The sequence below is a fragment of the Heterodontus francisci genome, chromosome 35 (assembly GCF_036365525.1).
Source record: "Heterodontus francisci isolate sHetFra1 chromosome 35, sHetFra1.hap1, whole genome shotgun sequence".
Classification (NCBI taxonomy): Eukaryota; Metazoa; Chordata; class Chondrichthyes; order Heterodontiformes; family Heterodontidae; genus Heterodontus; species Heterodontus francisci.
Genome location: NC_090405.1, coordinates 37,898,624 through 37,922,818, shown reverse-complemented (window position 1 = coordinate 37,922,818; position 24,195 = coordinate 37,898,624). Strand labels below are relative to the sequence as shown.

At 42.7% G+C, this 24,195-nt stretch overlaps 1 protein-coding gene across 7 annotated transcripts in view; it reads right to left on the bottom strand.

Annotated features, from left to right (window-relative positions):
* Nucleotides 1–24,195, bottom strand: part of LOC137350622 (casein kinase I-like) — a 180,403-nt gene that overhangs the window by 14,781 nt on the left and 141,427 nt on the right. For 6 of the 7 annotated variants that reach the window (XM_068015371.1, XM_068015373.1, XM_068015376.1 and 3 more), the window contains 5 exons: nucleotides 23,959–24,043; nucleotides 18,297–18,445; nucleotides 9,318–9,416; nucleotides 7,745–7,855; nucleotides 5,937–6,043 (listed from right to left, as the gene is read on the bottom strand). In XM_068015371.1, the coding sequence (XP_067871472.1) occupies nucleotides 5,937–6,043; nucleotides 7,745–7,855; nucleotides 9,318–9,416; nucleotides 18,297–18,445; nucleotides 23,959–24,043 (551 nt within the window). The remainder of the gene's footprint in view (nucleotides 1–5,936; nucleotides 6,044–7,744; nucleotides 7,856–9,317; nucleotides 9,417–18,296; nucleotides 18,446–23,958; nucleotides 24,044–24,195) is intronic. The other variant, XM_068015377.1, reaches the window with a different exon arrangement.

Below are 24,195 nucleotides of genomic sequence, written 5' to 3'. Positions count from 1 at the left end.
AATAAAAGTTTATAGAGGGTAGAGGATGGGAGGCCAGCATGGAGAATATTGGAACAATTAACTACGGCATGCATTAAAGAGTTACATCAGGAGAGGGGCTGAGGTAGACGCAGACACAGGTGGTGGACATAAGTGGTAATGGTGGCAGCAGTGGCAGACATGAGGTAAGGCTTCAATTTTAATAAAAAGAAACAGCAAATTGTGAAAAGTCTGTTTCAGCCTTACTGTGACCAGGAGGGGTTGCAGCCAGCTGAAAGGAAGCAGAGTTTGTGGCAGATTCAGAAAATAATAGCATTGGTCTTCCCAATGTCAAGCCAGAGTAAGTTTTGACTCATCCAGGACTTGCTGTCAGATAAACAGACAGACGGGACAGGACAGAGATGGGCAAGGGACCCAGACATATGGCGGAGATAGCTAGTCGGGTATCATCAATTAACCACATGTCTCCAAATATTGACCAGCAGAAGATGATAGATACTTGCAGGACCTTGAAGATAATGTTGTGGGGGAGGGAAGAGAAGCCATTGCTGGAAATGTGCTGTCTACTGTTGTACAGGTAGGAAGAGAACCATTGAGAGTAGTTGCTTGGAACTGGTACAGATCTAGAGGACCAAACACTGAATAGTTCCTGGGCTGAGGGGGCATGGAAATACTATACTAAGGAAAGAAACTGGGAAGCAAATTTGGGCAGATATCAAGAATTTCACCCAATTCAATGTTTGAGCACTATGCAAGGAAAAGTTTGGCAAAAACATCTCCCAGGAGACTAATTATAGCCTAAGATAACTCAGAAGGCATATAAATTTTGGAAGGAATGAAAGACCTTTTCAGATTTAATAATTTGAATTTCATACTCTAATCAGCACATTGATTTGGTTTTCTTCTGCCTATGTATGCAACTTTTTCCAAATTACATCTCATCTTCAATCCAACTTAACTGCCCCTCTCTGCTGCTAAGGGGATAGATGGTATGCTCCTAGATCATGGCTAATAACTTCTCTGGTTGGCTTCCAGGAAACACTATGGATTACTTAAGACACTCTATCCGATTTCCTTCTATTCAGCAGACATCATCTTGGCATGATTCAGGTCAGGAACTTAGTGAACAGATTAAACTTAAGGCCATCACTGTTTTCTAACACTGAGCACAGCAGGACTCTAACACTTGCTGCCACCTGGCTTGAAGCTGCCTTTTAAAAAACAGAAACTTTTGTTGTCCTATGTGCTGCTTTTTATCTTCCAAGATCACCATCACTCTCACATTCTTACTATACAAGTCTGGAAGTGTATCAGACAGCCCATAAATGCATATTGCTTGCGCTTGTACATAAAGGACATCTACACACACAGTTCCTGTGTACAGAAGTGGGTGAAATATTTGCTTCTAGGAAGACGCTTCACAATTCTGGTCATTAGCCATTTTATGGTTATAGGGCTATCTAAAAACGATCATACTATTCAGAAACAAAAACATAAAATCTATATCTTGACAAGGGAGCAGATGAAAACTTTCTATTCCAACACAATGGATTATTAAATTGACACATTATTAAACTGTTACGTTCCATGTGCCAAAATCAAATCTAATTTCTTCCTAAAACTATAGGAGTCATAGTTCAAAAGCTTCTCTGCTTGATTAGAGACTTCATGCCCAGGTTAGTAGGCACAGCTGGCAAGAGGATTGCTCGTCTAAAACAAAGCAATATGTTAACATGGCAAAGTGATGCGAGGCAGACTAACTGAAGGATACAGACCATAGCTACAGTCTTTCCCGATTCTTAGTCTTCAATAATCATTTGACTGCTATGTTGACTAAAAGCACAAGAGGGCAGCTTTGTGGCCATGAGATTCAACAGAACAATTTTCAGTGTCTTTTGCAGGAGAAATGGGCAGTCAAGGCTGTACCCTCGCTTAAAAGAGGCAATTTACTAACAAGCAGTTGGGAAGGAAACAAAATCAATACTGGACCATCTTGAATGACCATTTGCGGTTTGTTAAGCTAAATTTACTTGAACTATCTCATTAATTTGGTAATCAAAGACAGGTTTTTTTCATATTTGTTGAAGGATGCATCACCTTTTGCAGACTGACCCAAGCACTGGGGCTGCTGGAGATAACTGTCGAGAATCGAGTAAAGAGATTCAAAATCTCTTCAGGGCCTCTGATCAAGAGCTGAACCCGAGGTGGTATTCATAGGAGCATCAATAGTATCAGGCACTGAATGGAACAACTTTCATCTGTATGGTATTGGGAGCTGAGCCTGGGGCAGCTTCTGCACAAGAGTCTGCGACATTTGATTGTTATATTGACGAAAATCACAACAGGGCAGCTTTGTGGTGATGAGATTCAACAGAACATGCACCATACAGATGCCTACACTAGGAGCCAATTTGGAGCAGTCTCCAATTGTAAGATCAAAAGCTGAATCGGGCAAAGGTTTGTTTGCAGATGCGCATCTGGTTGTAAGAAAACTGCTTTGCCTCAAAAGTCAAGTCTCTAAAACTACCTAAATTTTAAATATTTTATTAAAGACCAAAGGGTGACTTGCTTTCTGTTGCTAATACAATCTGTACTATAAATTTAAAGATAGGTTAATGAACCTGTTCACATTTACATGGTGGTTGGGCCTAAAAGCCAATCACTGGTTCACACAACAGCCATCCAAGAGGACAGATTGCCACTTTTTTGTTTATGTCATTCTAGCCTGGTCCGCTCCCTCTTTCCCTGACCAAAGAGAGGGACTCACCACATGTTGAGCACTTTGACGCAGCTACAGAGTTTAGAGAGAAAAGACAACAGATTAATCCAAGGAGAAAGCGCCGCTATTAAGCTCATCATGCACATGGCTTACATGGGTAGGGAAAGGGAGGAAGTAATAGATGTAGGACAGGAGGGCTGCAAAGGAGAGCAAGGGTGAATTAGCAAGGATGAAATGAGGGAAGCAAAGAGCAAGACAAGAAAAGGAAGCACAGGAGAAGCAAAAAGGTTTAACTAAATAAAATCCCTGTACATGGAAAAATCAGCCAATTAAAATACAGAAACTGTTCAAGTGACAAGCTTTTTGTAAACTAAGAAAGATGAAAAAAAAATCACAGACATTCATGGCAGAGGCCATTATGATTAAATAGCTGCACTGTATCCTGTCTCACCCTGCAGGTGTTTCCCTCAAATGCTTTAAGCACGGCAGCTATTTGAGTGAGAATCTAAAGTAAAATTACATTCTGAATTTTCAATTTCTTCATTGTAGTACAGTGATTATTCTCCAGAGGATGGTAAATGAAATGTTCCCTATTAACTGATAATTATATTTTTCACAGACTAATGGAAAAAAAAAACAAAAAAAGGTTTTTAGCAGCAAACTTTATATGGTCTTCAAAGCAGCTTTATTCCATCAAATGATTTGATGTTCAAAGGCCTTGTATCTGAATTGTGCTCATCAACTTCCTGTTCCCTCAGCATTGCCAAGGTTGCTGTTTTGAATGAGAAAGCCAAGCAACTTGGCTATCCCAGCATGCATTTGATCAAACCTGCACCAGAGAGTCATGCTCAAAAAATGGATCTTCCTGCCAGATATTGCTACAGGTAAACATCCAGGAATTCAATTACAAAGACATATTTAGAAGTTGTTTTAATGACTTAGAGAATTCCTTAAACAAAGATTGCCAAGCACTGATCATAAACCACCCCCCATACACCCACAGAACCTATGTTTCAATTGGATGTTTTAGAGCTGTAACTATTTTCATCAAATAAAATAGCATTGCCATGGTAACCCTCTCATGTACTTTGCTATTGTCTCTCTCTCCTTTTTTAGTTTACTGCAGCATTTCACTGATGTGGATAAGTATGCACTGTCCCTGGATCATTGGTTGAGATTTTAACATATGTTCTGAAAGCAAGGTGTGGTTGGGGGATGGGGGCAGAATGGGAAAGGAGGTACTGGGGAGGTCTGGAACAAACCAGCTTAAAATGTAGATAGTAAAGGGAAAGCATGATCTGACAGGGTTAAGGGTCAACTACAGTAGAAAGGTCAACGGCAGTGTAGCAAATGTAATTTTCTTCAAGGAAGAGGTACGTCGAGATTGATCCAATTACGTTGGCATGAAAGCAGATCAGGAGAAAATGATGGAAATGCAGGAATCATTAACCCTTTCACTGGCACACACCAATATTTACACATCAACAAGTTTGCCTTCTCTGTACCCATTCACAACGATAGGCATTAATGGAACAGATGAAAATGAATCTTTTCACTGTGTGCACGGGACACCCACAAACTTAATCTAGTAGATCACTACAGATATCAACTTGATTTAGTCACTCTTTTTTGAACTCACATTTTGCTTATCTTGGTAAAACGCATGGTTTCCCAAAGATCATTTTTGTTTGCACCCACAGTAGCTGCATTCAACTGTAGAATAAGGGACCCAATTAGCATGGTGACATTTTGCCATATAGATAGCATTTTGTCAGAGACACATTCTTAGGTGTTAATCCTTCAGCTGCATACAAGGCCTAATAAGCCTCAAGACAAAAGCCTGAAGTGAAAGACTCTTTTCTCTGTATTGAACAATACTGCAGGTTCTGTGTTAAGGTAGCAGAACCTTGAGTCATTGTAAGCCCTGCTCAGCCTTTTGTTGGGTTTTCCAAACCCTTTCCATCAATGCCACTCCAATCAGAACAAGCACCTAACACTAGCTTAATCATTCAATTAAGAACTCACAATAGGGAAGAGCATCAATATGAACCAAATGAGACAGTGAAAGGGTTAAAAGGATTATGGAAAACTGCTGTTCCATCCACGTGAGTTACAGTCTGCCGTGCATGCAGTAATCAGCCAGATTTCAATGAAGGTTAATGCTCCACACTTTCAGAATCCATCACAAATAAAATGCATCACCGATGAATGCCCACAGTTGCCACCTTACAGAAGTGTCCAGGGTTGCTCTTTGAATATATAATAAACTTGGGAAATGAATGGAATAGGATCCTGTCATTTCAGCCAGCTTAGTGAGGCTGGGATATTTGATATAGTACACAGTTATTGGGAGACATAAGTAATATAATGTCATGATGACTTTCATTTTGGGGATGTACGCGGCACAGTGGCGCAGTGGTTAGCACTGCAGTCTCACAGCTCCAGCGACCCGGGTTCAATTCTGGGTACTGCCTGTGTGGAGTTTGCAAGTTCTCCCTGTGTCTGCGTGGGTTTTCTCCGGGTGCTCCGGTTTCCTCCCACAAGCCAAAAGACTTGCAGGTCGGTAGGTAAATTGGCCATTATAAATTCCCCCTAGTATAGGTAGGTGGTAGGGAAATATAGGGACAGGTGGGGATGTGGTAGGAATATGGGATTAGTGTAGGATTAGTATAAATGGGTGGTTGATGGTCGGCACAGACTCGGTGGGCCGAAGGGCCTGTTTCAGTGCTGTATCTCTAAACTAAACATGTAGGCACTGAAGAGTAATGCTGAGACTCGAGGGTCAAATGAAAGATCACAACAATGGTTTGCTGATCAAGTTGTCATATTGATCTACCTCTACCAGGAAGCAAGGGCAAAGTTGCCTTTTTAGTCAACTGAAGTGCTGCTTCATTAGTTTCCTTCGTAACCAACTGCTGTTGCCGGGGTGGGGGGGGGGGGGGGGGGGGGGGGTCATCGGGAAGGAGGAGAATCGGAAGATTTAAATTTAGAAAAACTACCAATTAACATTTCCTTTCTCAATCTTCAAACTTCATAAGCTGAACTGAACAGAAAACTTAAACATGCTTTAAAAAAATCCACTTGCTGCTGAGTCTTTGAACCCCATTGGGACCTCGAGTAGAATATTCTAAAGTTGAGCATGCCTACAGCAATACTGCAACAGCCAACAAGAAATGAATAGTGTAAGGTGGAGCATTGACCATGCGCGAGGGTGCACAATGTATCATAGGACACGTACTTGGTATCTTCTGAAAGTTCCACCTCTGGCTGGGCTGCGATTGGTGCACTGGAGTGTGCCGCTGTTGGGTCATCGACATTGAGCTCGCCATTGGTTGAGCTGACCACCTTTCAAGATAGACAAGGATAAGATCTTTACACAGGCACAGATCGCACCGCCTGAGGTGCAAATGTTAACAGTACTGTGATTTATTTGGTGGACATTGTTACACTATCTCTTTTCTACCCATCTTTTTCCCCGTGATGAAAATATAAACAGTTAATGTGAGACCCCCATTCACAGCAGGATTGCCAATAATCTGACCTAGGAGCAGCAAAAAATGTTGGTCTGAAAGTAACGTATCTAAACTGAGCAGAATGCCAGGCAAGACACTAGCTACAGTATGGATATGCTTTTGAAAGCAGATCTCACAGCAATATACTGTGGGTGTTTCTATCACCATTGGAAGGGAGAAATCTACAGCTCAAACTCATGGTGCCTACCAACCCAAGTAGCTCAACCTCTTGCATCCCTCTTATATTGACAGAAAACTGGGGAAATAGTTTTTTCTTAAATTTCAATTGTTTCAGAGAAACTGTATACATGTCAGCCACTGCGCACGCTTAGTTTAAAAAATGCTAAAGATCCTAATTTGGAATCATGCTTCCGCTACATGCTTCAATTCCTCTATGGGCAGAAGTGGTGCGGCTTGAGGCGGTTTTTATTTCTGGCTCTCACCGAGTTTGCTTACATCATTTCCATCTAACAGAGGCAGAAAAGCAACATTAAAATTGGGTCAACCGCTGAATTTTAGAAAGTCGCTACTTGTTTTGTTTGCAGTGGCAAATAGGAAGCCAATTCTCTGCTGATTTGGTGCTTGATTGCTAGTATTTGCTCATTTACGTGTACAAACACTCTTGTGCCAAACTGGCATTATGTCCTAATATACTATATATGTACTTCTGATGTCAGCCGTGCCTCAGTGATCATATTCTGGCCAGGGATCTGAGTGCATAATGCACGTGGGCACTACAATGTACTGTCGGAAGTATCATCTGCCTTCTCAGGTGGGCATAAAAGACTCATGGAATCTATACTTTATTCTTAAATTGAATCTCCAATCAGAAAGGTGCTTTAAAGGTACGCATACTCTATTTAGCATTCACTTTATTAAGAGGGCAGAGCAGTGGTTTGGTGCACCAATAGAATGCAGTAGACTGGCATGAGGAGGAATTGTGCTAGGTGAAGATTTAAGCAATAAGCTCATTAGCATGTTACAGAAATATAACAGAAGGAATGTTCCAGGATAGTCTTACCTTCAAGCAGTTACACAGAGTGCTTTCTTGTACTACTCATTTTCTTTTGTCAGGCACATGCCCTCATAAACATGTGCTACCAGCTCCCCATCCCCTCCCTCTTTCACCTTTAGCTACCCGTCCCATTGTGTTCTCCCTAGTAACTTGCCCAATATTTATGCCTCAACCAAAATCACCAAATCTGATCATCACATTGCTGCTTGGGAGAGCTTGCTGTGTGCAAATTGGCTGCCATGTTTCCTCCATTAAACAGTGACTACACTTCAAAAGTACTTCATTGGCCGTAGATTACTTTGAGATGTCCTGGGGCTGTGAAAGGTTCTATAAAAAATACCTCTTTCTTACGTTTCTTTGTTCACTTGGCATTCCCATAAGGCAAGGTGAACAACTCAACATTTAGTGGAGTCAACTTGCCTGCCCTAGAACTGTAATTTACAATTTACTGGAAGGTCTGCCCTCACTCCTGAACAGCAAATCTCCATCCGGCAATGAAATCACAAGAAGATTTTATACCTGGACTGAGCCCCCGTGTCTATCAGACGCCAGCTGGGAGGTCAGGTATGAAGGATTTTGCTGCCGATTTGGCTGAATTTCCCATGCTCCTCTGCGATCAGCTGCTCCTGTCTACTCATTGATTACAACACAGGGGGAAGGGTGACAATTGAGGGATCCATGCAGCACAGCAGGCCCAAGCAAAGCAGTGAAACAAAAAGTTAGTCATCAGGGATTAGTAAACTGGTTAGCAAAGCACAATGATGTCATTCTTAGGTATGCCATGAGACACAGGTTTGCCACTGTATATTTTGAAGAAAATAAAATGGAGTCTGCTTTGAACTGAATTTGTTTTTTTTCAAACTGTTCGCTACAGGGATGTCGCAGCATAATTCCGCTGTGGAATGCATGAGGATTCCTTCACCATAGCAGAGAGCCAGGAGTGAACTTCCTCGGGGCTCTGCCAATGTAACTTCCACAAAAATTGCAGTTGCATACGTAGTTGACGATTCTGAAGTTATGGTGGGGGAGCAGGTACAGCCCAGCCCAGGGGGAATTCACCCCTACACCCCACATTCAAGGCAGACAAGAGGACACACTACTCTGCAGATGTCATTTCACCCATCAACAGACGCACAGATAGTGTCTGAAAAGCTGTACAGGAGGCTTTGACTTCCCAGCAGAACAAACTGTACCGTAGGAAAAGACTAGACAGCAAAGGGAATGAGGAAAGAAAAATGTTACTGAAATAAAATGCCTGGTGGAATCCAAATAAAATGCATAACTGGCTATTGTGAAAAGGTCAGATTGGAGGTGGGTGGTATGTGCTCTTGAAACTTTGAACCTAATATATAAAATTGTAATGCACATTAACCTTTTTGAAAGCACCTGTGATTGCTAACATACCTAATAATGCACCAAAGCAACTTAAATGATTAATCTTTTCATACATAGCAGCGTTCAACCGTGAAACTTTATTGCAGTCCAAATAGCAAGTGACGTTCAATTCAGGATAAGTTGGCAAAAAGCGGTTTGCTTATTGCGGATTTCACCTGCATCAGAACGCCACGGAGATCTGCCGTTCCATCTCTCTGGAGGAGACACTCTGCGTACAAGTTAAAAGGATGCCAACAAATGGCTCCATAATGAAACTGGTTAATTAGTGTAGCATCTAGCTCTAGTTGGTGGCATGGGAATCGGTGCCAGCTGCATACCGAGCCATGACCAAATTCCTCAGTTCAGTGCCACCCTGATGCCGAAGGCCTGAAATAATGCTGACACATCGCATTTCCCCATCTTTGTTGCTATCATTGGCTGAGTGAAGCATTATAGAAAGAGAGCAGAAATAGCAGATCCCCATCAAATTGGAACAAAAACAAAAGGAAAATGACAATATGTTCCAAGAGGTGGAAGATATTTTATTATTTAGATGTGGGGCATCTGTTTAACGTGTTTAACCTTTTACACCATATTTTCAACAAATTAAGCAAATTCGGCTTCTGAATGGTCGCTGCTCCCCAACAGGCAGAGGCAAAGAGCCAATGGAAACTGGTGAGCTTGACAAAATATTGAAACAAAGCAGACCTGCACAGACCTGGTTTCGGAGTGGCTGCTGCTGCGTGGCTTTTTCTCGATGTAAGTGGCCCTCTCTGTTTACTCCATGATCCCCGTGACTGGGGCCGACCGGTGTGGGCTGTACGACACAAACAAAGGCGCATAAGGTCCAGATCAAGATAACTAGCAACCTCATTTTCTACAACTCGCTGCACACAGACGTCCACTTTTTGCAGGGAAAATGATCGAGCAAAAGCTTTGTTAAATCTAATTTATATATTCAAGCTGCTCATATCTGCCGCTTTCTTCTTGGTCTCCCCTCCTGCAGCTTGCTACATCACTTCTCAAGGATCGCGGCAGCTCTGAACTACAATATTCTTAAGAGCTTTGTTGTTTAACATTGCTTTGTATTCTGGAGATAGAACCAGCAGCAACTGCAAAGTAAATTTCTTCACCCATTTTTTTCCCCAAAGTATCTGACAGAACACAGTCTCCTGCAGGTTGGTCCACCTAGTGGTTTAATAGGAGGAGGCGGCGATGGTGTAGTGGCAATATCACTTAACTAGTAACCCAGAAGCCCAGGCCAATGCCCTAGAACACAGGATCAAATCACACCACAGTGGAATTTAAATTCAATGAATAAATGCAATTAATTACTAAAAAATTTGGAATTGAAAGCTAGTTTCAGTAATAGTGCCATGAAACTATTAATTGTTGTAAAAACCCGCCTGGTTCACAAAAAAAAAGGAAATATTCAGAGGTTTTTACTTCCTGGTTTGCTGTCTGAGAGCATACTTCAATGTGATTGGCTGCTTACCCTGTTTGATGAAATCACTGTTGGACAACTGGAGATCTCCTTGACTTGGTGCCAGATTCAAACTAACATGAGTAAAGATGTCCTTTAGGGAAGGAAATCTGCCGTCCTTCCTGGTCTGGCCTACATGTGACTCCAGACCCACAGCAATGTGGTTGACTCTTAATTGCCCTCTGAAATGGCCTAGCAGGCTACTCAGTTCAAGGGTAATTAGGGATCGGCAACAAATTCTGGCCTTGCCAGCCCACATCCCAAGAAAGAAAAAAGATTAGTACGGATTTTGCGGTAGTAATGATGGCGATACTGTCACCATTCACCACACTTACTCTTCTGAATCTGACAGCAACTTCAGGAGTTTGTACATGCGCGGTTAAACATGGAAATCCAGAAGCTGCCATCAGTGATCCCATGCTACCCTACAGGGTACGCTGAAGTCCCCGCAGATGGCAATTAGAAATCACTGAACTGACAAATCGTGCCCTTTTACATCATTAGTTTTGTTGTAAAAACTCTTGAAAATGTTATACCTCGTCGGACAGGGTGTAACTGTGTTTTTAGTGGTGTACTAAGCTCATAATTAATGAATAGCCTCACTATACCTGAAAAGACTATTTTTATATTCGAGGAATGTCAAATTTCTCCATTATGATTTAAAAAATGCACATTTTTAAAACCTTTAAAAAATTTTTTTTTTGATATTTCAACTTCTACCTTAATCCCATGTATATGTCCCAATCATTTAAAATTTTACAGAAAGCAAAAAAAAAAGGAAATATTCAGAGGTTTTTACTTCCTGGCTTGCTGTCTGAGAGCATACTTCAATATAATTGGCTGCTTACCCTACTTGATGAAATCACTGTTGGACAACTGGAAATCTCCTTGACTTGGTGCTAGATTCAAACTAACATTAGTAAAGGGGAAATACACAGCACAGAGATTGTTACATCTTTGTGAGCAGCTTTCTTTAAGGTCAGCTGCAAGCGCCATCACTTCGCCACTGACTGTGAAATCCAGGCCATTAACCTGATTACATCACTGGGAATAAGTCTGAGCCATCTATATTTTCATCAGGGATGCAGAGCAACTTTCTTAACTGCTTAGGAGATTTTCCAAAAGAGTTTATTTTGATGGAGAAAACGGAAATCGTTGAACATAATGAATTTCTTTTCAGGTCAACGTCAGCTCACTTTTAGGTTTTCTGTACTCTTTTTACTCTGAATTTTTCAGTGGTTGTACCTTAAATCCCAACTCCTTTGGGCACTTACTAATTACCACTTAGGTAAATGTTCAGTAATCCTCTAGGGACAATGTACAGAAAATATGGTCTCTATTTCTTCCTCCACATGAGCCATCTCTGATCTTCAGATAGCACACTGGACCTCATCCCAGTTTTAAACTTATTACATTAACAATGAACAAGCAAATGTATAACATTTATTGATGGTAAATATAGATTTGCAGTAGAAATTTTATCTATTGCCCAAAGAGAAAACAAAAGGTCCCAAATCAAATACTAACCTGGATGCCTACGTACACAGCTTCGTCCTTCATGTCCCCTTGCGAGCTGGGGGAGTTAGCTAAAATCCATCTTACTATGAAGATTAGAGCTTATTCAATTCAAATATATCTGAAAGATTGGGACCTATTTGCTTTAGCTCGAAAACTCTCAACCTGTTTCCAAGACTTGTTAAAAATTCTTAACAGCCAGACTCAATTCAAGAAACCGCAGGTTGGCATGTTCATAACTGAACTATGGGGGTTAGGTTCCCTCACAAACCTGTTATGGACAATTTGTGTCAAATGGCTTGCTTCTGTGCTGTAAGTTCTATGTATTTCTACTTAAAAGAAACTATTTTCTCCTTTTATGCTGCAGACCATTAGGTTAGTCCGTGATGAAAGACTCCTGCAAGCCACCCAACCTGAGGCAACCACCACCAAATGGGAAAGTACAGCACAATAGTTAAACCTGCAGTATTTCCCCCATCAGGAAAAGTCCTGGTCTTCTCTTCTCCTTAGTGCGTTAAGATTGTAATGAGTTCCCATTCAGAATCACAAAGGCCTAAGATACATTTCCTATCATTCTGAACACATGAATTGGAGCAGCAACCCTCTTCATCACACTGTTTTTACTTAAGTATCTATTTACTGATCTGACAGAAGTTACAGAGTCTGAATTAATCAAATACAAAATAGGATTGATATTTGAGCAACTGCGCATTTATAAAATGAACCTATGATTTAAGTTAGGATCCTTGGGGCCTGTTTGTAAAATTTAAATTCCCTACATCCTTGAAACAAATTGCCTTCTCCCCACTCTTTCCAAAACAGCAAACAAGTTAAATATACTGAGCCACTTATTTTTCTGATGTTAACAGAAGATTAATATCAAAGGCACAACATCAAACAGTGCCAATTTCAAACATCCGGTTATAGTCAGATTTCACTCATTAAATATTTCTGCTGTCTGCAACCCAAACTTAATTTGCAGATGTTGTTGCTAATTCTATACCTATTCAAATTTTGTTGAATTAAATAAAGCATGTTGTTTATGTTGCTGATTTCAGCACCCACACACACTTTACTGAAAGGTTTTTGCACCCTTTACTAAATTTGCACAATGTTTTAGAGCCTTTATCTGGATTAACAGCAAAACCAAATTGTCAGTTTCAGCAGGAGGTCTGAACAGGGCAACGCTATACAAGTATTCTGTTAGCACACCTCAAGTGTGCACCTACCTGTGGGTGTGTTTGTGCACTCACATGCACGTTTCTCTCTGGAAACACGAGTACTAGGTCATCAAGTCTAACAAGCCTTCTCAGTCAGGATCCCCTCCCCGTCTGAGAGACAAATGACCTCAGCAGCCAATACTTTCCAATTTCTACACAGCTGAATTGCACCCACTTAGTCCAACACATCACCTAGCCACATTCTAGGCCTACCTTGCCAGCTGATGCATCAACTTTAGAAGCCCGATACAAACCCCAGCAACTTTCCTTACAACCCCAGAACAATGTTAGCTTTCTCATCCTAATCAATCTCATCACTTCTTTTCTATTCTAGCTTCAGGACGCTATTCATTCTACCAGTCCAAATCATTTTCAACAAATTGCTGCAGCACCCAGCTAAGTGTTGTAAATAGCCACTTACAATTGCTTTGACAGAATGAAGCCATTGTGGCAAGAGATCCGTTGATATTACTGCTCAATAAATTGATCCAAGCATGGAATGCTTGCAGAGTCAATGCTTACCTTTTCCAGCCCCAAGTTGGAATTCAGAAGGGATCACCAGTTGGAAGCTGGATTTGGGCAGATATTAGGTCCACCTCAACTACAGTGTAAACAAAGGGACAATATACCAACATTCTCGCAAATCATTGATTGCAGCTCCTGTAAGACGAGAGCTTCTCTGCAACTAGCTTCAAATTTACCAAGTATGCAACATTGATATCAAACACAGGTTAGGAAACGAAGAAAATTACAAATCAGCCGCATGTCACATCTTGGGCTCTTTCCCACTCAAAGAACAAAGAATAGTACAGCACAGGAACAGACCATTCGGCCCTCCAAGCCTGCGCCGATCTTGATGCCTGCCTAAACTAAAACCTTCTGCATTTCCGAGGACTGTATCCCTCTATTCCCTTCCTATTCATGTATTTGTCAAGATGCCTCTTAAACGTCGCTATCGTACCTGCTTCCACCACCTCCCCCAGCAGCAAGTTCCAGGCACTCAGCACCCTCTGTGTAAAGAATTTGCCTCGCACATCCCCTCTAAACCTTGCCCCTCTCACCTTAAACCTATGTTCCCCAGTAACTGATTCTTCCACCCTGGGAAAAAGCTTCTGACTATCCACTCTGTCCATGCCGCTCATAACTTTGTAAACCTCTATCCTGTCGCCCCTCCACCTCCGTCGTTCCAGTGAAAACAATCCGAGTTTACCCAACCTCTCCTCATAGCTAATGCCCTCCAGACCAGGCAACATCCTGGTAAACCTCCTCTGTACCCTCTCCAAAGCCTCCACGTCCTTCTGGTAGTGTGGCGCCCCGAATTGCACGCAATATTCTAAGTGTGTTCCAACTAAAGTTCTGTACAGCTGCAGCATGACTTGCCAATTTTTATATTCTATGCCCCGACCAATGAAGGCAAGCATGCCGTATGCCTTCTTGACTACCTTATCCACCTGCGTTGCCACTTTGTGACCTGTGCACCTGTACGCCCAGATCTCTCTGCCTGTCAATACTCCTAAGGGTTCTGCCATTTACTGTATACTTCCCACCTGCATTAGACCTTCCAAAATGCATTACCTCACATTTGTCCAGATTAAACTCCATCTGCCATTTCTCCGCCCAAGTCTCCAACCGATCTATGTCCTGCTGTATCCTCTGACAATCCTCATCACTATCCGCAACTCCACCAACCTTTGTCGTCCGCAAACTTACTAATCAGACCAGCTACATTTTCCTCCAAATCATTTATATATACTACAAAGAGCAAAGGTCCCAGCACAGATCCCTGCGGAACACTAGTCACATCCCTCCGTTCAGAAAAGCACCCTTCCACTGCTACCCTCTATCTTCTATGACCGAGCCAGTTCTGTATCCATCTTGCCAGCTCACCTCCGATCCGGTGTGACTTCACCTTTTGCACCTGTCTGCCATGAGGGAACTTGTCAAAGGCTTTACTGAAGTCCATATAGATAACATCCTGCCCTTCCTTCATCAATCATCTTTGTCACTTCCTCAAAAACTCAATCAAATTAGTGAGACACGACCTTCCCTTCACAAAACCATGCTGCCTCTCGGTAATAAGTTTGTTTGTTTCCAAATGGGAGTAAATCCTGTCCCGAAGAATCCTCTCTAATAATTTCCCTACCACTGACGTAAGGCTCACTGGCCTATAATTTCCTGGATTATCCTTGCTACCCTGCCTAAACAAAGGAACAACACTGGCTATTCTCCAGTCCTCTGGGACCTCACCTGTAGCCAATGAGGATGCAAAGATTTCTGTCAAGGCCCCAGCAATTTCTTCCCTTGCCTCCCCCAGTATTCTGGGGTAGATCACATCAGGCCCTGGGGACTTATCTACCTTAATGCTTTGCAAGACACCCAACACCTCCTCCTCTTTGATAATGAGATGACTGAGACTATCTACACTCCCTTCCCTAGGCTCATCATCCACCAAGTCCTTCTCTTTGGTGAATACTGATGCAAAGTACTCATTTAGTACCTCGCCCATTTCCTCTGGCTCCACACATCGATTCCCTTCTCTGTCCTCGAATGGGCCAACCCTTTCCCTGGTTACCCTCTTGCTCTTTATATACATATAAAAAGCCTTGGGATTTTCCTTAATCCTGTTTGCCAACGACTTTTCATGACTCCTTTTAGCCTTCCTGACTCCTTGCTTAAGTTCCTTCCTACTGTCTTTATATTCCTCAAGGGATTCGTCTGTTCCGAGCCTTCCAGCCCTTACGAATGCTTCCTTTTTCTTTTTGACAAGGCTCACAATATCCCGCGTTATCCAAGGTTCCCGAAACTTGCCAAACTTATCCTTCTTCCTCACAGGAACATGCTGGTCCTGGATTCTAATCAACTGACATTTGGAAGACTCGCACGTCAGATGTTGATTTACCCTCAAACAGCAGCCCCCAATCTAAATTCTTCAGTTCCTGCCTAATATTGTTATAATTAGCCTTCCCCCAATTTAGCACCTTCACCCGAGGACTACTCTTATCCTTATCCACAAGTACCTTAAAACTTATGGAATTATGGTCACTGTTCCCGAAATGCTCCCCTACTGAAACTTCGACCACCTGGCCGGGCTCATTCCCCAATACCAGGTCCAGTACAGCCCCATCCCTAGCTGGACTATCTACATATTGTTTCAAGAAGCCCTCCTGGATGCTCCTTACAAATTCTGCCCCATCCAAGCCCCTAGCACTAAGTGAGTCCCAGTCAATATAGGGAAAGTTAAAATCACCCACCACTACAACCCGGTTACCTTTACATCTTTCCAAAATCTGTCTACATATCTGCTCCTCTACCTCCTGCTGGCTGTTGGGAGGCCTGTAGAAAACCCCCAACATCGTGACTGCACCCTTCCTATTCCTGAGCTCCACCCATATTGCCTCGTTGCACGACCCCTCCCACAGAACAGCTGTGATATTCTCCTTAACAAGTAATGCAGCTCCACCACCCCTTTTACATCCCCCTCTATCCCGCCTGAAGCTTCTAAATCCTGGAACATTTAGTTGCCAATCCTGTCCTTCCCTCAACCAAGTCTCTGTAATAGCAACATCATAGTTCCAAGTACTAATCCAAGCTCTAAGTTCATCTACCTTACCTGTTATACTTCTCGCATTGAAACAAATGCACTTTAGACCACCAGTCCCGCTGTGCTCTGCAACATCTCCCTGCCTGCTCTTCCTCTTAGTCTTACTGGCCTTAACTAGTTCTCCCTCATTTATTTCACTTGCTGTCCTACTGCTCTGGTTCCCACCCCCCTGCCACAGTAGTTTAAACCCCACCCCCCCACCCCTCGAGTGACGCTAGCAAACCTCGTAACACCTTCGCTTCCTTTGAGTGCACATCATTATTCCACCTCAAATACCTCCTTTAAAATTATTCTCTACCCATTACCACCCTCCCCTTTCCACTGCCCCACAAACCTCAGCTTGAGTTTCTCCCCTAGCTTTCCTTCCTCCCTCAAGTTCTGTGTACTGAATGACTCCTTCACTCTTTCTTATCTGTTATGGCCTGGTGTGCCCCCCCCCCCCCCCCATCATCTTCATGCCCTCAAGTTGAAGAGGCACAAAAATGAGCATCTCTGGCACACAACTGTCCGAGCCATCCATCACCAAATCTGGCTGGAGCATATTAAGCTCTCCTGGGCCTTATTCGCCTCTTCCAAAACTATCCACTACTCCACAATCATCCTGGAGAGCAAACTTAACCCCTACCACTACCAAATACCTCTTTAAATCCCTCTTCCCTCATTTCTAACACAAGTTCAAGAAGCTGATGGAGTCTTTTGCCACCAAGATTGAGACCATCCATTCAGCTGCCTGTGCATTTCATACCAAACTTCACCCCAGACCCCCTACCTGCCCGAACCCATTGCAAAGACTGAAAACTTCCACTTGTGTAATAGTGTTCACCCCCATCCATACCTCAGCTCATCAGCTGCTGAAACCATCATCCACCTCACTGTCACCTTCAGACTTGATTGTTCCAAAGTTCCATGCCTTTGTTACCTCGAAACTGGACTGTTCCAAAGCTTTCCTGGCCGCATCCCATCTTCCACCCTCCATAAACTTTAGCTCATTCAAAACTCTGCTGCCCTTACTCTACCCACACTAATGCCCACTCCCCACTTATCACCTATCAACTTGGAAATATGTTTCTTCCTTTAGAAAGCGCTCCAAAAGGTGGGGAGGTTTCTCTACAACCTCCAATAGCCCAACATCTCATCCTGTGCAGCTCTCCATGCCACATCCTCCACAATTCCCACAGTCTTCAGCTGATACAGTCCCGTTCTCTTCAAATACCTCCTTTAAAATTATTCTCTACCCATTACCACCCCCCACCCCCCCCCCCCCACTTCCACTGTTCCACAAACCTCAGCTTGAGTTTCTTCCCTAGCTTTCCTTCCTCCCTCAAGTTCTGTACTGAATGATTCCTTCACTCTTTCTTACTCGAAGGCGAGCAGGGGAATTCTCCCGCTGTTCTGGTGATTATTTACTCCTCAACCAACATCACTGAAAAAGATTTAGTCACATATCTCGTTGCTGTTTGTGGGACCTTGTTATGAACAAATTGGTTATGACGTTTCCCTACATTACAACAGTGAGCACACTTCAAAAGTATTTATTGGCTGCCAACTGCAACTCACCACCACCTTCAAGGGAAATAAATTCTGGCCTAGCCTGCGAAGCCACATCCCATGAATGAATAAACAAAAAAGTGCTTTGGGATGTCATGAAAGGGACTATATAAATGCAAATCCTTTTCATAAAACTCAAAAATTCCTCTTTCACTATACATACCACACACGTTTAACATCTGAAACGTTGAGAGTTTGATTCCTTTGGGTAGATGCTTGCTGTTTGGATAATGAATGAAATGTTGTCCACTCCATGCTTTATGCAACGGACAACTTAACCACAATAGGATAATTTGCTCCATGTATCGTAATGGTAGCTTTGTTACTTACTATTGGCCTGCCAACCCAGTCGTATGCATAATCAAAAGCGTAGCCCTTGCTTTCAAAAAGATCTGTCAATAGTGTGCGTAAATACTGGTAGTCTGGTTTTTCAAAGAAGTCTAACCTCCTCACATAGCGGAGGTATGTCGCCATCTCCTCTGCAAAGGAAAAGACAAGGTCGTCAAAACGAAAACCAGAAAGTGCTGGAACACAGCGGGTCAGGCAGCATCTGTGGATAGAGAATTAATGTTTCAGATCAATGACCTTTCATCAGAACTAGAAGTTAGAGATTTAACAACTTATAAGCAAGTACAGAGCCAAAGAAAATTGAGAGAAGGGGCAGGGGCACAAAGAACACAAGAGAAGGTCTACGATAGGGCGATCAGGAGTCATCGATAAGGGATGATGTTGCAAGGCAAAAGTGGGTGGTAATGGGACACTAACGTAACAAAAGCAGTGTCCAGAGGAGGTATAAATGACAACTGCAGAACTATTACCAAAACCTACTGTCCAAGAAAACGGGAGCAGCGATTATGATCTGAAATTGCTGAACTCAATATTGAGGCCAGAAGGTTGTAAAGTGTCTAATCAAAAGATGAGGTGCTGTTCCTCAAGCTTGCCTTACTCAAGCAAATAATCCCAACTTCCCAAACTTCTAACCGCTGTGTTATTGGGGTGAGGGGAGGTGGAGAAAGTCAGGCAATAAAGTTTGTTACTAGCTTATTTGAACAGAAATGCTCAAATATTTTTGTGGGATTTATCTATTGGCATGAACGGAATGCACTGTATTCATTGGAGACCATCTCAAGACTACGATATCTGGTCAGTTGTACATTTGCAAACAGAACTAGACAACAAATGTAGGGGACGGCTCAGGTACTGGGTGGCATTTCACCTCTGAGGACTGGGCTCAAATCCAACCCAGAGAAAGGAATACTGCGCGGCACAAAGACTGAGGCCTGTTTACAGATACTGAATACACAAATTACACAGCAATTCCTGCAAGTCAACTCAGCAAATGTGCTATACGCTCTCCAAGCTTCAAGTTACATGGCTGTTTCAAGTAGCGCAAAAAGAACTAACATATATTGGGAGAAAAATTGAATTTTCAAGTTTTGCAGTGAAGGTTGTTCCCTATTATATTCTACACAAACCAATTATTTCCAATCTTTCAATAAAAGGGAACAGAAAATCTATCAGCATTAAGCATTTATGCAAAAGGTTCCTCCCTACATTCAGGTCTTTAATCCTTTGCGTTTCAATTTTATGTTTTCTCCTAAAATGGCTCGTCCATGGAGCCCCATAAACAGGCACTCTGAAAAGGACCCACTGAAGTGGCCAAGGGAGAAGGGGATTACTGCTCTCCTTCAATGGATCCACTGCACAGAAGGATCTGTTTCACTTGTTATATAGAAATCAATCGGGGCTGAGATCTGAAGTCTTCCAAGTAGCTGCTGAGCAACAGTTTACCCTTCAAACTAGAGTCAGGGAAGAATGCTGCTGTTCCTTTTTTATTACAGTTTCGCCATCGGTGCTACAATCTCTTAGGAATCAGCCCAAAGTCAATACGGTCTAAAACTGAACAAACACATACCCAGAGGTGATGCTACACAAGTAATGATATCCTCAGCAGCTGTGTCAAATAATGCAGCCTATGCAAAGATGCACAAAATATGCTTTCAAATAGTCTACTACTCTGCACTCACATTTTCATGATGGAACAGAGATGATTATCCTATTAAATTCTCACCATCAGTCAACGGCCAATACAGACCTTGCTACAACACAGTAGACAGTATAACTTCAGCTTTCCTACTCACATTATTTGGGCGGCACAGTAGTTAGCACCGCAGCCTCACCGCTCCAGCGACCCTGGTTCAATTCTGGGTATTGCCTGTGTGGAGTTTGCATGTTCTCCCTGTGTCTGCGTGGGTTTCCTCCGGGTGCTCCGGTTTCCTCCCACATGCCAAAAGACTTGCAGGTTGATAGGTAAATTGGCCATTATAAATTGCCCCTAGTATAGGTAGGTGGTAGGGAAATATAGGGACAGGTGGGGATGTGGTAGGAATATGGAATTAGTGTAGGATTAGTATAAATGGGTGGTTGATGGTCGGCACAGACTCGGTGGGCCGAAGGGCCTGTTTCAGTGCTGTATCTCTAAACTAAACTAAAATGCAACTTAGGATAGTGGCAAAACCTTTGACTCTTCAGCAGCTCCTTACTTTTGATTGCCCAGACACTGTTCCTTTCTTAGCACTCAGCTATCATCGATTCTTCCCACTAGCTGCCTGCATAGTGGTGCCGGCCATAGCTGGGGCAACTCTCCCAGCTGACAGAAGAAATTAGAGCTTAGTGGCTTGTGATACTGCCCATGAATACAGATGAACAGCAGCAGTTTTAGCAAAGGATTCTTCACCTTGGTGGCAGCCTCGGCTCAGTTAGTCGCACTCTCACTAAAGTCAGAAGATGGTTCAACTCACTCCAGGACTTGAGCACATACTCCAGGCCGAGCACAGTACTGAGGGAATGCTGGAGGTGCCATTTTTCTGATGAGACATTAAACCAAGGGCCCGTCTTTCCTCATTAGGTGGACAGGAATAGATTCATCCCATAGCAACATTTAAAGATGAGCAGTGGAGTGCTCTCTGTACCCTAGCCAACATTTATCCTGCGACCAACACCAAACATGTCAGCCGTGGCTCAATTGGTAGTACCTCGCCTGAGTCAGAAGGTTGTTGGTTCAAGTCTCACTCCAGGAACTGAGCACAAAAACCAAGGTCAACACTCCAGTGCGGTACTGAGGGAGTGCTGCACTGTCGGGGGTGCCGTCTTTCAGATGAGACGTTAAAACTGAAGTCCCGTCTGTCCTCCTAGGTGGGCATAAAACATCCCATAGCACTATTTCAACAAGCAGCAGGGGAGTTATCACCAGTGTCTTGGCCAATATTTATCCCTCAATCAACATCACTAGAACAGATTATCTGGTCATTTTCACATTGTTGTTTGCAGAAGCGTCTTGGGTGCAAACTGACAGCTGCATTTCCTACATTACAACAGTGACTACACTTCAAAGATACTTCATTGGCTGTAAAGTGCTTTGAGGCTTCTGGTGGTGGTGAAAGGCACTATATGAATGCAAGTCTTTGCTTTCTTTTAACTGGTCATTCATTTTTGTAGGACCATACGGTGTACACATAGGCTGCCAAAACAAGAGACTGCACTTCAAAAGAAACTGGTTGGGCTGGAAAGTGCTTTAGGATACCCTCAGGACATGAGGGGCGCTATATAAAATGGAAGTTTGCTCTTTCATTCCAAGTTTAGCATCCATGGAGGCATTGAAGCAAGGTGTTGTGGAGCAGCTAGGAGAATAATTCAGCTCTGTAAGATTTCAATGGTTACCCATTATAGCCAATTAGGCCTCCCATTGCCTTGACTGTCTAGCCACTGCAGCAGGGCATATTTGGCTATGATGGTCAGGTAGATCGCTATGCTCATTTAATCATTCTGCAAAGCACACGCAGGTTGTTGATCGGGGCACATCCTGTGGTGCTGGGCTAGCCGTGAAGAAATAGCTGTACGTGGGTGGCCAGGAGTTTGTCACTGTTGTTGGATTGTGTTCAGCAACATCCTGGATGTATAACTAGCCCTTTCTTGGATCTCATTGTTCATCCTGAAAAAAAGAGGCAGCTGCGTAAGGTACCTTAAGAATTGGCCACTCAACAACTCTAGCCAGCTTGGTGGAGCTGATGGATTATTCCCTAAGCATGCTGTAAAGGACATCGGATCTCTGACCATCCAGAGAGATGGCCTATTGGCCAAAGAGCTTTCAATATTCAATAGAAATCATTACACTCAGCAAAACAAGGACATCTGAAAGTTGGCGCATGAGATATGAGGAATGAGATATACATTCTTTCAGATAAAGGCGGCAGCAGAGGGATTAACTTGGTGTTGGATTTTCCATCCATTCCAAATGTATGAACAGGTCAGAAGATCCCTCCAACGGAATCAATAACTATCTCATGGTGATGAGACTCACCTCAACATCAAACCATCTTAAGTGATTAAACATCCATCATGACGGCACTACATATATCTGAAGTACATGTCCATTGGTCCAAACAAACGAACAGGCACATCCACTTTGAAAGACTTCTACGGCCATCTCAATGGAATCATAACAGCAAAAGCCTGCTCCCGCTGTCCAAAAGTGATCAGCTGGCTATTTCAAACAAAACCTCCCACATACATCCTCGGTCAAAGCACTGGCATCTACTTTATTATTGGAAGACAACACAACATCCAGTGTACACAGCACGCACATCATTATGCTGAATGCTGGACTGGTCAACACCTAACCAGGTCTAAGTTGTCTCACCATCAAGGAACTCCCAAGATTGTGAAAAGACTATCATCTGAAATCCCCTGCTTCTTGTCAGGAATTCACTGAGGTAGTCACAGGAGCACTAAGTCATCTCCTCTAAAATGAAAAATAAGCGAACAAAGTTTAAGGCAGCCATCTGCAAAATCTAATTCTAAGCCAATGGCTACACCATTCATATAACAGCACAGGAATGAGCAATAAGTGCTGGCTTTGCCAGTAACGCTCACATTTCAAGAAAAAATTTAAAAAACAGGTTCAGGAATATAGGAACAGAAGAGGCCATTTAGCCCCTTGAGCCCGTTTGTCATTCAACGAGACCACGGCTGATTTGCGTCCTAACTCCATATACGAGAAAGGTCTTGCTGTTGTTAGCTGCACAAATTACATAAATTTCTCCATAAAGAAATAATAACAACCAAAACAGAGTACAAGCTAAACTGACAAAGAATGCTTGATAGGGAGAAAAAGTGGAGGAGAGCTAGTCATATGCAGAATGGCAAGATTCAAACATTTTCCACATTGCATTGAAGGTACAAGCCCCAGAGGTCCAGGTTATGTCCCGATCAAGGTCTCAGTCATTCCAATGGATAACTATTAGCAGAAATGCATGTCATACCAGAACAGTTATTGTAATATGACACGACAAATGTGTAAATAGCCATCAACAGTGGTTCTTAATGGCTGAATTACTCCCTTATATAAGGCTCACAAATCAATTTCCCTATATTTTATCCAGTGACAAAAATAATCTAATTCATGATCCTGTACAGTCATACATTGTGCAAGTTCATTGTTTGGTGTTTCTGATTTATCTCAATCCAGCTTAAGATTGACAACTCTCTGGCACAAAAGGTGTCAGTTTAAAACTGGTGCAAAAATTGTCAGCAGCCTACTGAAGTGTTGTTCGCTCCTCAGCAATAAACATAGCTTCATGTGTGAAGAGCTCCATAATTACTCAGTGGGATGCCTAACAGAGGAAAACTGAATTAGTTTAAACCCAGTAAGTAACAGCAGCAGCACCTGTCAGCAGGGTCCAATATCAAGGACGGAACACAAGTTCTGGAGGGTGAGGGGTGATTAACTGAAGAAATGTGTCAAACTGAAGACATGCTTTCTTCATTTTAATACTTGCAATTTGACTCTGAATTCCTTTCCTATTAAGGATCCCAAGACACACAGCAATTCACGGCATATAGCAAACAAAACTTGCGCTACTCTGCGGGAGCCCATCTATGAACCTATAAGGAAGTCAGGCCCATGCTCAATGCCCCCCCTTGCAAAACATACCTGGAAAGTTCTCACAGAGAACTTCAATCGGAGTGTTTCGTTTTGTATCCCCAATTTTCTGGTAGCGTTCTTTCAATGTTTCTGCCTGCAAGCAAAAATAGTCCATTTAACCATGTGTAATATTCATACAATTGACTGGCACCAAAGACTGTAACACAATGCTAGACAACATTGGAGAAGAAATTAACTTAATAATTTTAGTAGATTTTAGGCAAGGCCCATCAGGCCAAAAATTGC